Source organism: Protomyctophum parallelum (assembly GCF_964188405.1).
Source record: "Protomyctophum parallelum genome assembly, chromosome: 19".
Taxonomy (NCBI): Eukaryota; Metazoa; Chordata; class Actinopteri; order Myctophiformes; family Myctophidae; genus Protomyctophum; species Protomyctophum parallelum.
This window is the reverse complement of record NC_139717.1, coordinates 4318155-4332281: the sequence shown is the minus strand read 5'-3', so window position 1 is coordinate 4332281 and position 14127 is coordinate 4318155. Positions and strand designations below refer to the sequence as shown.

Sequence of the window (14127 nt, the reverse complement as noted above, 5' to 3'; positions counted from 1 at the left end):
ATTCACTGAGAGGACAACATAATATACCAGACCTGATTCACTAAGAGGACAACATAATATACCAGACCTGATTCACTGAGAGGACAACATAATATACCGGTCAGATACCAGCACATTTAGAACAGGTATAAACTAGTCCAGACAACAGAGGGGAAACATGTACAGTACTCCTATGAATTATAAGTGGTTGGCGCTGGTTGTGAGAAACATTTTAGAATGAGTGCGATACAAAACAACACAGCGCGGCAGGTTATAAATTTAGTTTACATTGTAAGGTGCTTCACACTTAACAACAATACATCATTGCAACACGGCGCCAAAGGACCTCGACAGCGCTCCACGAGCGACCTTTCAACTTGGCCGGTACCGCTGCCAGAAGAACTATTTTAGAACTTGTCCTTGGTTCAGGTTAGACCGACCCAGCTCCAGTGGGCGCTGCATGGGCAGGTAAGGAGAAAGGGTAACGGGTTGATTTATACTTAGCATGTGCCACGGTATCGTGCACCGAAAATAGGACGATCTGCAAGTTTATAAATGCGGTGCTGGCTGGCTGTATATACTAGTGCCTCGTGAGCTTGTAGATCTGCCATTTTGTGGGTGCGGGACACAGGCATGGCCAGACTATTATCACCTACATTTCCAAAAGGGGCGGATACAAAAAAAAACAAAAAAAAACAAGCCTCTCGTGATAAACCTGCCCCATATATTTGCATACTGGTTCCTGATTGCAATGGGTATATTTTTCCCCATAATTATGAACTCTGCTATTTAGGGTTGAAACAGTGGGAGCTATCTTTGGGAGAGCTTTTGTTCTGTTTTGTTTTGTTTTGTCCTGTCTGTATGTATGGTTATACTGTTGTATTGTTTTGTGAACTGTATTGTACAATGTATCTGTGTTGAGGACCCCCTCTAAAATGAGATGGGACAAGGGACAAGGGGCTTATCCTTTCAATAAAGGTATATATATTATTATTGGTCCCTCACTACGTCGGAGGGAGTGAAATCCGATCGCGACTGAGCGGTCCCAGACCACAATCTAGCCGAGTGGCAAATTTGTGTTTTTTTTGCAATGGGGGGCATATACATATGTACCCCCAAATGTACATATATGTACATATACATAGATCCGTCTGGTTTCAATGGGGGGCATATATACATATGTATTGTACCCCATATGTACTAGGGCTGACCTCGATTAGTCGAATAGTTGACTAATCGATCGGAACGGGTCTCAGTCGACTGACCACCTCTTAGTCGACCGAGCAAAAAAAAACATTTTCTTTTTTTCTTTTTTTTTTTGCCCCAAAAAATTGTATATAAGAATACAATATTTACAAAAATATACAAAAATATTGTATAATTCCACTAGGTCTGTGGGGGACATAAACACATTTGAACATTCTGACTGTTCAAATCTCCAATGTGCATGTGGAGTCTGTACATACGTACATATACATAGATTGGTCTGGTTTCCAGCAGGCATACAGTAGAAACAGTATAAAGTATAAATAAGGCCATATTAATACCTTGTGAAATACCTTGTATGGTCCTTTTGAAGAAGGCCTTGCAGGCCTCGCACGAGGCCACGCCGTAGTGGTACCCCGAGGCGATGTCGCCGCACACCAGACACAGCCTCTTGGGGATGGCGTTCAGCATGTACTCGCACTTGATCGAGGACGGCGAGTGGTCGTTGTCGTTGGCCCCGCCCACCACGCCGCCACCCCCGGAACACTCGTCGTAGCGCCGCAGGCAGGCGCCGATGCCGCCGCCGATGACGCCGCCGATGCCCGGGTGCCCGGGCGCCAGCATGCCCGGGTTGAACATGGGCGGGGAGTCCAGCGGGTGGTGGTGGTGGTGGTGCGAGCGCCCGCTGTGGTTGTTGTTGTTGCTGTTGTTGTTGACGTTGATGTTGATGTTGACGTAGCCGCCGCTGGCGTCGGAGTTGCCGCTGGGACTGTGGTGGCTGCCGGTGTCGACCAGCGACGAGGACGGGCTGGAGGGCTCGGTCTTGATGTAGGACCCACAGCTGGAGGACAGATGGCGGTCCTCTGAGGGCATCCTGTTCAGCAGCCTGCAGGGAGACAAAACACGGCCATGATCATCCATCCTTCTAGGGATGAGTTGAGGCCGTGGAGGCTCAGCGGTCCAGGCCACCTTGGCTGCATCATGCATGGACCGCTATGTCAGTTGTGTTCAACCTTGTAAAGGAAGGACCCGCAGAATTTTCTCTATTGGGCCACGGACCCCCCCCCCATCTCAAAATATGTTGTTCCAGGGACCCCCTAGAAGCAAAGATTTTAGTTAAAAATGTTCGCTCTGAAATATTATATTCAAAGATTTGCACCACATTTTCAATGTGCAAATCGAACTCCCGACTCTCGATCCCGACGGCCTTTACTGCATGTCACCCCCCCCCCCACTCCCCCCATCTCTCTCCCCAAAATAAAATAAAGGTGAAAGCCACAAAAAAACATATAAAAAATTAAAATAAAAAAAGAGTTGAGTTGAGTTGAATCTTTATTTCGGTCATTTAAAAACAAAACAAAAATGTTGTTAAGCAATTTACATTGTTTAGTCAACATGGTGACTATTTTAGCCGAGAAGGTAGGCTATATGGGCTGAAGCATAATAAAGCTTATTTTATTAATAGGAACAAATTCCATTAGGCAAAAATTCTATGAAAAGTGGTTAAAGATTTTATCCAGGTGTGAAACAGAATTTTGATTAGTGCATATTATACAAAAGAAAATGGTGTATAGTTAATTTGTCCAGAAAGGAGAAACAACAAAAGAAAAGAACAAAGGACAATAGAAATAACTTAGAACTATAATCAGAGGATAACTTTGGCCAATTTATTTTTTATTTTGATGTAACTGTCAGCTTTTCAAGACCACGCCATTTGCATTCTGAAATCATTCCTGGCGGTTCTCTTCCACAACCTCCAGGTTGTGGAAGAGAGAGAGATTTACAGTGTTTAGATTTATTGCTTCTTCCTTACTACTTTTGATCAGGTTATGTTAATCCATTTTGGGCGGGAACCCCTTTCGGTGTTTTGAGCGTTTATACGTTATGCTTTAGCTATTGAAAAAAATAGCAGATCTACAAGGTCATATGACCTTGTAGGTCTGCTATTTTTGAAAAGTTGTGAAAATGTGGTGCAAATCTTTGAATATATATTTCAGAGCGAACATTTTTAACTAAAAATCTTTGCTTCTAGGGGTGGTCCCTGGAACTACATATTTTGAGATGGGGGTCCGGTCCGTGGCCCAATAGAGAAAATTCTGGGGGTCCTTGACCAAGGTTGAGCACAACTGACACATAAAAACATGGGGGTTTTTCAGAAAACTATTAGGATTTAAAAGCCTTTTTTTTTTCATCGACATCAGTCCAAAATGTGTTAAGGACAGCCGGGGACGGAGACTACGGGACGTGTTTTGGACTGCTAAGTGAAATACTGACCGACTACGAGCTTCTTTTTCTTCTTCCTCTCTCTCAGGCAGAAATGGGAACTATAACGACCGTGTCAACAGAAGCCCCCCCACCCCCCCATACCGTACGTCGTGCAAACGATGCTCAGCGATTGGTCCAATGCCAGCTGCAAATGAATGAGTGAAACTCCAGAAGGGCCCCGTTAATCCATTCTGCACGGGAACACCCTTTAGGTGTTTTAAAAGCATTACGTTATTAAAATAGCAGATCTACAAGCTCATAGCGCGGCACCGAGTGCCGCGCTACGAGCTTGTAGGTCTGCTATTTTTTTGAAAAATCGTGAAAATGTGCCTCAAATCTTTGAATATATATATTGTTACAGAGTGAACGTTTTTAATCTTTGCTTCTGCTGGGGTGGGTCCCTGGAACATCATATTTTCTGATGGGGGGTCGGTGGCCAATTACATATAATTCTGGGGGTCCTTGACATGAAATAGTTTGAAAACCACCGACACATAGAAACATGGGGGTTTCTATATCAGAAAACGGTCAGGATTTAGAAGAAGGCATTGGTAGAATCTTTCCTGAGGTCTAAGTGTGAACCCATTTTGGGAGGGAACCCATTTTGGTGTTAGCATCGTGACGTGCTTTAGCTTTTTTTAGAATCTGATCTCAGGTCAGAATGGGTTAATGGACAGAGAGGTGTTACACTCAGCATATGCAGAAGATGACAGGGTGATACACCCCCCCCCCCCGATCCCCCGATCCATAGTCCCGGTCCAGCTTTTAGCCCGCAGCGGGCGGGGCTACTCGGGTTACGGACGCATTTAAGAGAGAGAGGTTGGATGGGGTAATGTGGGGGGGGGGGGGGGGGGGGGGGGTGACAGCATGTCATAATAACCCATTTTGACCTGGGAACGATTCTGCAAATGTTCTCCTAAAATCCTGACTGTTTTCTTGAAAAAGCTGTTTTTTTCATGTGTCAGTCGTTCTCAAACACTTTCATGTCACTTTTCACGATTCTTCAAAAATAGCAGACCTACAAGCTCGTAGCGCGCCACTCGGTGGCGCGCTATGAGCTTGTAGATCTGCTATTTTTAAATAGCTAAAGCATAACATGATGCTAACACCAAAAGGGGTTCCCACCCAAAAAACACGTAATGACGTGAGTGACAATATGATGTAAATTTCCCCTTCTTTGTCAACGGCGTTTACAAAACAAACATTGAACTAAAGACAAACATTAAACCTGTGTATATTAGGAGGGGCTACTAGTGCCCCTAAAAAGGAGGGGGCCTACAGTGCACCCCCTCAGGGGGAAGGGTCTATAATTGCACCTGTCAATGCAGTACAGTATACTGTATTTTAGGGTCGAAGAAGTTATTCAATTCTACTATTTAGTTTGTGTTATAAACATCACTTCCTTCAGCCCAAATAAAGCCCTCTGCGTTTGTTTATGCATTTGAGAGTATAAAATAAATGTTTATAAATGTAAACCAATTTGTTTAAGAATAAACAAAGAATTTGACGTTTTACCAAAATATAAATGAACATTAATTGCCTTTGTAATTGTAATTGACGCTATGGGTTGTTGTTATATGTACGGAAAGGCAACAAAATACAAATCCTCTTTTTGTGACAATACCCTGAACAATATGACATGAATTAATTAATATAAACAGAAATAGAGTTAAAACTGGTGCTGATGTTGCACAGTTTAGGGTCTACGTGGCTGTGAATTGTAAACGCATAATATAAGTGTGTCGAGGACATTTGGAATACACTAAGTTACACATTTAAAAGGAGATGAAGTTTGACCTGTGGACTGAGGGAAGGGTCTCCTCATTGTCTCATGTGTTCAGACCCTCCTTCTCTCCCTGAGGGATGAAGGTATTTAAGATGAAGTCTGACTGAATTGTGCTGAGTCAGTACAGTATGGTGTTCCATTGTAACGCTTGAATGCTTGTCTCCCATATTCCAACACTAAATTATAATACTTTGAAAGTCTGAATTGTGTCTGTCTCATTATGTTGTTCTGCCTAATGATGATGTCACTGGAAGACGGTTTTCTAAACTGCCCACAGCCCTCCTATGAGACACAGACTGAGTAGAAAGAAATCATGCCATTTTATCATGATTATTAGTGAGGACCTATTATATGAAGATGGGTTGAAAAGTGGTGAAGTAGTCCTTTAACTGTGTTATAATACTGTACTGTATATACAGTACAGTACAGTACAGTACAGTACAGTACAGTACAGTACAGTACAGTACAGTACAGTACAGTACAGTACAGTACAGTACAGTACAGTACAGTACAGTACCATGAAGACGTCGGGCCCCAGACAATGTAGGCATTTATCAGACGCTCTTAATCCAGAGCGACTTACATTAAGCAAGAACAAAAAGCATGGGAATACATCACATAAAAAGCATTTATCATGAAACATGCGTAAACTATACATATACTACTATGCTATACATATGTACTATGGCGTGCTATGACTATATACAATCCAGACAACATGAAACCTGTTTTTTAACTGCTTAGGGGGGGGGGTGGAGAGGGAGGAGATAGCCCCCCCTCCTCCTCCTCCTCCTCCTGGGTAAAGATGGGATCTATTGATCCCCTCACGATGCTTCCTTCCTGCTTCAGACGAGGCATGGAGAAATAAACCCTCCTCTTTTACGGTCGTCCCAGACACTCCTTATGCATATTTAATCACTCTGGGACTGTTAACACAGTTTCAGATGGAGCGATACCACCTTATGTTGGAGGCTTTGGTTCAGTATAGGAGGTTATTGCTGCGGTTTACCTATTCTGGTCGGCAGGGAAACCCCCTTTTTGGTATTAAACTTTATAGCTGTTGAAAAAGTAGCAGATCTACAAGCTCGTAGCGAGCTTGTAGATCTGCTATTTTTTGTTGTTGAAAAATCGTGAAAATGTGTGGCGCAAATCTTTGAATATATATATATATTCTTTCAGAGTGAACGTTTTTAACTCAAATCTTTGCTTCTGAGGGGGGTCCCTGGAACAATATATTTTCAGATGGAGGGTCGGCGGCCAAATACATATATCTTTGGGGGTCCTTGACATGAAAATGTTTGAGAACCACTGATATAGAGAAACATGAGGTTTTTCAGAAAACAGTCAGGATTTATAGAAGGCAACTGCATTTACTTAATCACATGTGAAAAATGTGGTTTACAATATGTCGGAGAAACGGGTAAAACAAGGTACAAGGCTGGGACAACACAGATACAATATTAACAATGGAAAAAAGACAACCACAAGGTTTGTGCAACATTTCATGGCTCACGGCATTGAAGCTCTAAAATGCGCTGGACTTCAACACAATCCCAACTGGACAGTTTTAGGACAAAGACGTTTTAATGAAAAACAGTGGATTAAGAACCTCAACACGGATTTTCCTGGAGGCTTAAACATGCCTAAAATCAGATCTTGAACACAACAAAAACTTAAACTCAGGATTAAACTGGAGAAATCTAAAAATGATTGGATCAGACTTCCTTCGGATACATGGCGAATGCATTTATTCCTTGCATTGTGCCTACACATGTTGCGACTTGCGGTCGCAACATGTGTAGGCACAATGCACTGAAGTTTTTTAATTCCCTCCCCATTGGAGGGAATTGGAGAGAGAGAGCGGCACGGTAACAGTTAATACATCATTGTGTGATTCCATGTCTGCAGCCAGATATGGGGGATTCCCTGTGGAATAGTACACTGTGGGCATAATATGTATAATAAAAAAAAAAGTAGTTCATTCCACACTTAGCGCGGCGGCAATAACGCCTGGGAAATGTTTTTTTTTTTTTTTTTTAGGTTTTTTTTTTAATGGGAATTTCTAATGGTGTCCTTTTCAGATCTGTCGAAATAAAATAATGGCATGAACCAAACCAATTCTCGCGGAATACAGAAATAGACCCTCACATAGTTTCATAATTTGGTTTCCTCATATTATCCCATTTTGGTGCGGGAACCCCTTTTGGTGTTTTAAACATTATGTTATAATTTAGCTATTGAAAAATAGCAGATCTACAAGCTCGTAGCGCGCCACCGAGTGGCGCGCTACGAGCTTGTAGGTCTGCTATTTTTTGAAACAATCGTGAAAATGTGGTGCAAAATCCTGACAGCAAACTGTCCGGATTTAGAAGACATTTAGAAATTTCGACGTCAGGCCTAAATGGGTTATTACAAAAAAAAGGGTGGGTGCATTCCTTCCACCTCTCCCACTAACTACCTGCCCCCCCCCAAACCAACCCCTCCCTCCCTGACGATATACATACATCGCACTGCGCCTCCTGTCTCTAGCGGGGCAGCGCTACGTAGCGCTACGTAGCTCACACAGACACAAGACAACCGGCCGGGCGGACACGGCCAAAGCGCTTCTTGGGACAGAACGTGAAGGTCAACCTCTTCTCTGAGGTCCGTGCGACGAGGCAGCAGAGGGACGGACGTGCACAGTGTCGTGCACACATGTAGACATCAAAAGGGGGGCTTCAGCAGCCCCTATCTGCCCTTTTATTATACCCCGTCTGTAAAACAACTGCCCTTTTTCCACGACCACAAATGCAGCGTTTATATATATATATATATATATACGAAAGAAATGCAAATGCCCTGCAGCTCCTCTCCTCTCCTCTCCTCACACTGAGCGTGCCTCCAGTGTGTGTGTTGCAGTGTGTCTCTCTACAGGCTGAGCGTGCCTCCAGTGTGTGTGTTGCAGTGTGTCTCTCTACACACTGAGCGTGCCTCCAGTGTGTGTGTTGCAGTGTGCCTCTCTACACACTGAGCGTGCCTCCAGTGTGTGTGTTGCAGTGTGCCTCTCTACACACTGAGCGTGCCTCCAGTGTGTGTGTTGCAGTGTGTCTCTCTCTACACACTGAGCGTGCCTCCAGTGTGTGTGTTGCAGTGTGTCTCTCTCTACAGGCTGAGCGTGCCTCCAGTGTGTGTGTTGCAGTGTGTCTCTCTACAGGCTGAGCGTGCCTCCAGTGTGTGTGTTGCGCCGTCGGCCCGGTCGTCTCACAACACCCTGAAGGAGATTGTCTAGACGCTGTGCCGCGCAGCTGAAGACGTGCAGGACCTCTGCAATGGAGACAAACGTGACCGAGTCACCGCCGGGACACTAGCCTCGGAAACACAGACGTTTCTACGTCTCTACTCCAGAGCAGTCATAGCTCTAAACACTGACACTTGAACTCTGACACTCGACACTTTATGAACTAAAGGGACTTGCTGTGCAATATGCGTTAAATGTTTGTATTATGTGTTTCATATAGAGTATTATGTCTTTTGTTTTAAATGCACTGAGCGGGATTGCAAATCAATTCCGTTGTCTCGTACAATGACAATAAAGATATTCTGATTCTGATTCAGTGTCTGAAACCAGGGACAGTGTGTCTGAAAGGCCACCCAATGCCCAGTGACCACTGGCTTTTAACCCAATGCCCAGTGACCACTGGCTTTAACCCAATGCCCAGTGACCACTGGCTTTTAACCGAAGGGCAATGCGTGTGAAAATTAGCCGCCAGAGCAGTGTGCGTGTGTGTGTGCTTGTGTGTGTGTGCGTGCGTGCATGTGCGTTCGTCCATAAGCAAGTAAGTGTGTGTGTGTGCGCGTGTGCGTGTGTGTGTGCGTGCACATAGTCATGCATGGCAGTGTTGCAGATCTCCTCTTCAACTGCATAAATCCTGAATGTGTCAACCTCCTCTCTCGCCAAAGTCTCTAAACCATGAAAGACGATCCAGACTCACTCAATGTTCGCACAACAATACTGTAGTACATACTGTACACATACATCTGTACTGTACTGTACTGTACTGTACTGTATGTAATGTAAAAATATAAAGTGTCTCGCATCACATATTTCGTAACTCCGAAAGAGTACAAATGTATTTGTACGTCTCTCAATGTTTTTGATGAATTGAACAAGGTGGACCCTCTTGTATAAACAAGTGTAACTTGTCTTTGTATCGAGTTGTGCTTGAAATGTACTGTAATTCTACAAACTGTTAATAAATACGGTATTTCAATCAATCAATCAATCAAAAAAAATGTAATGGACCCGAGTTACATTTGAACACTACGTGTGCAATTAATCCATTTTGGGGCGGGAACCCCTTTTGGTGTTTTAAACATGTTATAATTTAGCTATTGAAAAATAGCAGATCTACAAGCTTGTAGCGCGCCACTCGGTGGCGCGCTACGAGCTTGTAGGTCTGCTATTTTTTTTTTATCGTGAAAAAGTGGCACAAATCTTTGAATATATATATTCTTTCAGAGCGAACGTTTTTACTCAAATCGTTGTTCCCTTTTCCCTTTTTGCTTCCTATATGATGAATTCCTGTTCTGTTCTTTAACTACATAGAAATGTCTATTTGTATGTCTCTAAATGTTTTGATGAATTGAACAATGTGGACCCTGTTGTAAACAAGTGTAATGCTTAGGTGGGTCGTCCACTCACAGTTAACAGTCTTTGTATTGAGTTTGTGCTTGAAATGTACTGTAAATTCTGCAAACTGTTAATAAATATTTCAATCAATCAATCAAGCACCTGGACAACATATTTTCAGATGGGGGGTCGACGGCCAAATACAGATAATTCTGGGGGTCTTTTGACATGAAATATTGAGAACCACTGATTATAGAAACATAGGTTTTTCAGAAAACTGTCAGGATTTAGGAGACATTTTTTGTCAGGTTTGTCAGGTCTAATTGGGTTTTAAATGAACTCTACGGTGTTGCCCTTTAAACCGTGACCTCATGGCGAGGGTCGCGGGCCGGCGGTGACACGCGAAGAGTTAAAAAAACGTGTTTTCTCCGCCTTCCGTTTCACGACGTATTTATCCACTGGTTGGAAGAGAGCTGGACGTACGAGCCGGGAGGGGACGGGGTGTTATTGTTAAGGGTTAAGCTGCTAGCACGGAACAACACCGCGTAAATCATGGCCGCCAGAACACACACACCCGCTGAAGAACATGGAAGCGCAGAGAGAGGACAGAGAGGCAAGGAGCCATGCATGAAATTAGTTCATTAATCTTTCTATGATAGGCTGTCCTTGTTTGGGGCAAACTCTATCAGCTTTAACCCCCTCTGGGCGGGAACACCCTTTTGGGTGTGCTAAAGCATTTATGCTTTAGCTATTGAAAAATAGCAGATCTACAAGCTCATGAGCTTGTAGGTCTGCTATTTTTTTTTAAATCGTGAAAATGTGTCGCAAATCATTGAATGTATATTCTTTCAGAGCGAACGTTTTTAACTCAAATCTTTGCTTCTGTCGTGTCCCTGGAACAACATATTTTCAGATGGGGGTCGGCGGCCAATTACATATAATTTTTTGGGGGTCCTTGACATGAAATATTGAGCACCACTGACGTAGAAACATGAGGTTTTTTCAGACTTTTTTCATGATTTAGAAGAAATTTTTGTTAAATTTCGACGTCAGGCCTATATGGGTTAAACTGAGTGGCCCCTTCTCGGCTGACACATAGATTACACTGTTAGTCAGCGGCTAAAATGACTGTGAAATAAATGGAAATGTAAGGGGGGGGGGGGGGAGAGTGCGTGCCTGCGTCTGTGTGTGTGTGTGCGTGTGTGTGTGTATGTGTGTGTGTGTGTGTGTGTGTGCGTGCACGTGTGTCTGTAGTGTTAAGTATAGTTGCAACAACATGAACGTATAACGCATAGTGTCGGCACAAACCGAAGGTCATCAAAAAAAAAAACATGGATAAATGTTATAATAAATAAATAAATATTGTAAACTAAAAATACATAATTGCGTGATTAATTTTACACCTGGCACACAATATACAATATTACAGTATATAGCTGAGGCTGAATACAGAGCAGGGTTGTAATTTGTTGTCGGTGAAAAATGTATCTGTAATAGAGTTTTTTTTTTGGACAAAAAATTTAATAAAAGCGAAGAATGGGGAAAGCAAGGTGTAGCTTTTACAATTACATTACATAATACATAAATAATAATAATAATAATAAATACATTACAACTGGGTTTCCGCTCTGTGAAGAAAACTGTGCTTGGGAGATTCTCAACGCATCTGCAGACAACACACAATTTGGACGAACCCCTTGGAAAATTTTTTTTTCCCAGTGCAAACAATGCTACTTTTACAGTATGTGTCGCGCACGCTCGCACACACACACACGCACACACACACACACACACACACACGCGCACACACACGCACACACACACACACACACACACACACACACACGCGCACACACACACACACGCACACACACACACACACACACACACACACACACACACACAGAGACAGAGCTTCCAGCATATGGCCTCTTCAATGTCATTGCCACAAGGAGAGATTGCATAGATTTCCCTCATGGATGATGTCTCCTCCTTTACCTGGAGTATCAACCTCCATCTACATACACATCAAACTACCTCCAGGAAATTGCTCTCCCCGCAAAGTCAAAGTCAAACACACCCCTAACTGCCTTTAACCCACTCCGCACGGGAACCCCCGTTATGGTGGTGTGTTTTTATAAGCATTATTATTATACGTTATGCTTTAAAGCTGTTGAAAAATAGCAGATCTACAAGCTCATAGCTCACAAGCTCGAGCTTGTAGATCTGCAATTTTTTTGAAAAATCGCGAAAATGTGCCGCTAATCGTTTTTAACTCATATCTTTGAATATAATCCTTTCACAAGTCAAATCTTTGCTTCTGGGGAAGGGAAGGTCCCTGGAACAACATATTTTCAGATGGGGTTCGTCGGCCAATTACAGTATATATATATTTGGAGGTCCTTGACATGAAAATGTTTGAGAACGAGTGACTTAATTCGAAAACATGAGGTTTAAATTTTCAAGAAAACTGTCAGGATTTTTTGAAGACATTTTGGTAGAATATCGTCCTCGTGGGTCTGAAGGGGTTAAAAAAGACTGAAGGAGGAGGTTATATGGGGGGGAGAGAGAAGAGAATAAACGAGCGCAGACTTAACCCATTCTGACCTGAGATCAGATTCATACGAGGTTTTCCACCGGACACACACTGGTCTGATTAAACCCATTCTGACCTGAGATCAGATTCTAAAAAAAAATCAGTCGTTCTTCGATTTTTCAAAAAATAGCAGACCTACAAGCTCGTAGCGTGCCACTCGGTGGCGCGCTACGAGCTTGTAGATCTGCTATTTTTGAATAGCTATAAAGCACGACATGACGCTGACACCAGAATGGGTTCCCGTTCAGAACGGGTTAAGCCGTCATTGGGAATCAGAGGGGGACTCGTCGTGAGGGACAGTTACCATATTGATTTCATAAATAAACAGAGATGACCATCGATCCTAATGTTATTTTGCATTTCAATTACTGCCCAGAAACATAACCTTCAAACGTCTCGCTTTACTCCACCACAGTAATAACGTCCCACTGATAACCCCCTTAGACCCCCACCGACCGAGCGCCTCTTCTAAACCCAATGTCTTCGAAATCATGACAGTTTTCTGTTAAAAAAAAACAACTCATGTTTCTATATGTGTCAGTGGTGCCTCAAACTATATTTCATGTCAAGGACCCCCCCAGAATTATCTGTATTTGGCTGCGGACCACCCATCTGAAAATATGTTCCTCCAGGGAGCAAAGATTTGAGTTAAAAACGTTCGCTCTGAAAGAATATATATTCAAAAGATTTGTGGCACGTTTTCATGATTTAAAAAAAATAGCAGATCTACAAGCTCCGAGTGCCGCGCTACGAGCTTGTAGATCTGCTAGCTAGCTAAAGTATAACAATGCTTAAAACATAAAAAGGGGTTCCCGTACAGAATGGGATAATCACGAGCGAGCTTCGTCCCGCGCAAATAGGCTTTTCTCTCGTCCGTCCGTCCGTCCGTCCGTCCCTCCCCCCCCTTCTTCTAAATGTGTAAATGACACAACTTTGCATTTGCCTAATGACATCAGAGCATGGGCTGAATTTCAATGGCGACTCAACGCTGATACAGTAAAGCTGCCCCAGTCAATTGACACAATGCAAATTAACCCGCTTAGACCTAGAACAAGATAATGTCTTCTGAAATCCTGACAGTTTTCTGAAAAAACAAACAAAAAAAACAATATTTCTACAGTATATGTCTGTCAGTCACCCCCCCAAAAAAATATATGTAATTGCTTGGCCGCGGACCCCCATCTGAACATATGTTGTTCCAGGGGGACCCTCCCTCTCCAGAAGAAAAGATTTGAGTTTAAAAAAACGTTCGCTCTGAAAGAATAATATTATATTTAAAGATTCGCGGTCTGCACATTTTCACGATTATAAAAGAATAGCAGATCTATACAAGCTCGTAGCGGCGGCACATACGAGCTTGTATAGATCTGCTATTTTTCCAAGGGCTATATTATATAAAAGTATATATCGTATAAAAACACCAAAAAGATGTTCCCGTCCTGAAGGCGTTAACGCGGCGAAGAGGAATTAAGTTCACAACGTGGGACCGCGCTGTGGTGCCACAATGAGACCCATTAAATTAAACATGGAGGCCGACCGACACTCCATGATTATTAGGCACGGCGTCTGTGTGCACGTGCGTGCATGCGTGCATGCATACATGCGTGCGTGCGCACGTGTTCATTTCATTTGATCAATAAAACAAACTCATTCTAATTCTAAGAGGTCCGTCCCCCTCAAGAGAAC

At 43.0% G+C, this 14127-nt stretch overlaps 1 protein-coding gene across 4 annotated transcripts in view; it reads right to left on the bottom strand.

Annotated features, from left to right (window-relative positions):
* The window catches only part of LOC310877261 (steroid hormone receptor ERR2-like), a gene marked incomplete at its 3' end in the record, with an annotated part of 79557 nt that overhangs the window by 50596 nt on the left and 14834 nt on the right, over window positions 1-14127 (bottom strand). For 3 of the 4 annotated variants that reach the window (XM_083791067.1, XM_083791068.1, XM_083791069.1), the window contains exon 1: window positions 1539-1710. In XM_083791067.1, coding sequence (XP_083647193.1) covers window positions 1539-1656 — 118 coding nt within the window. In that variant the 5' untranslated portion in view covers window positions 1657-1710. Of the gene's footprint in view, window positions 1-1538; window positions 2072-14127 lie in introns of those variants that run through there. The other variant, XM_083791066.1, reaches the window with a different exon arrangement.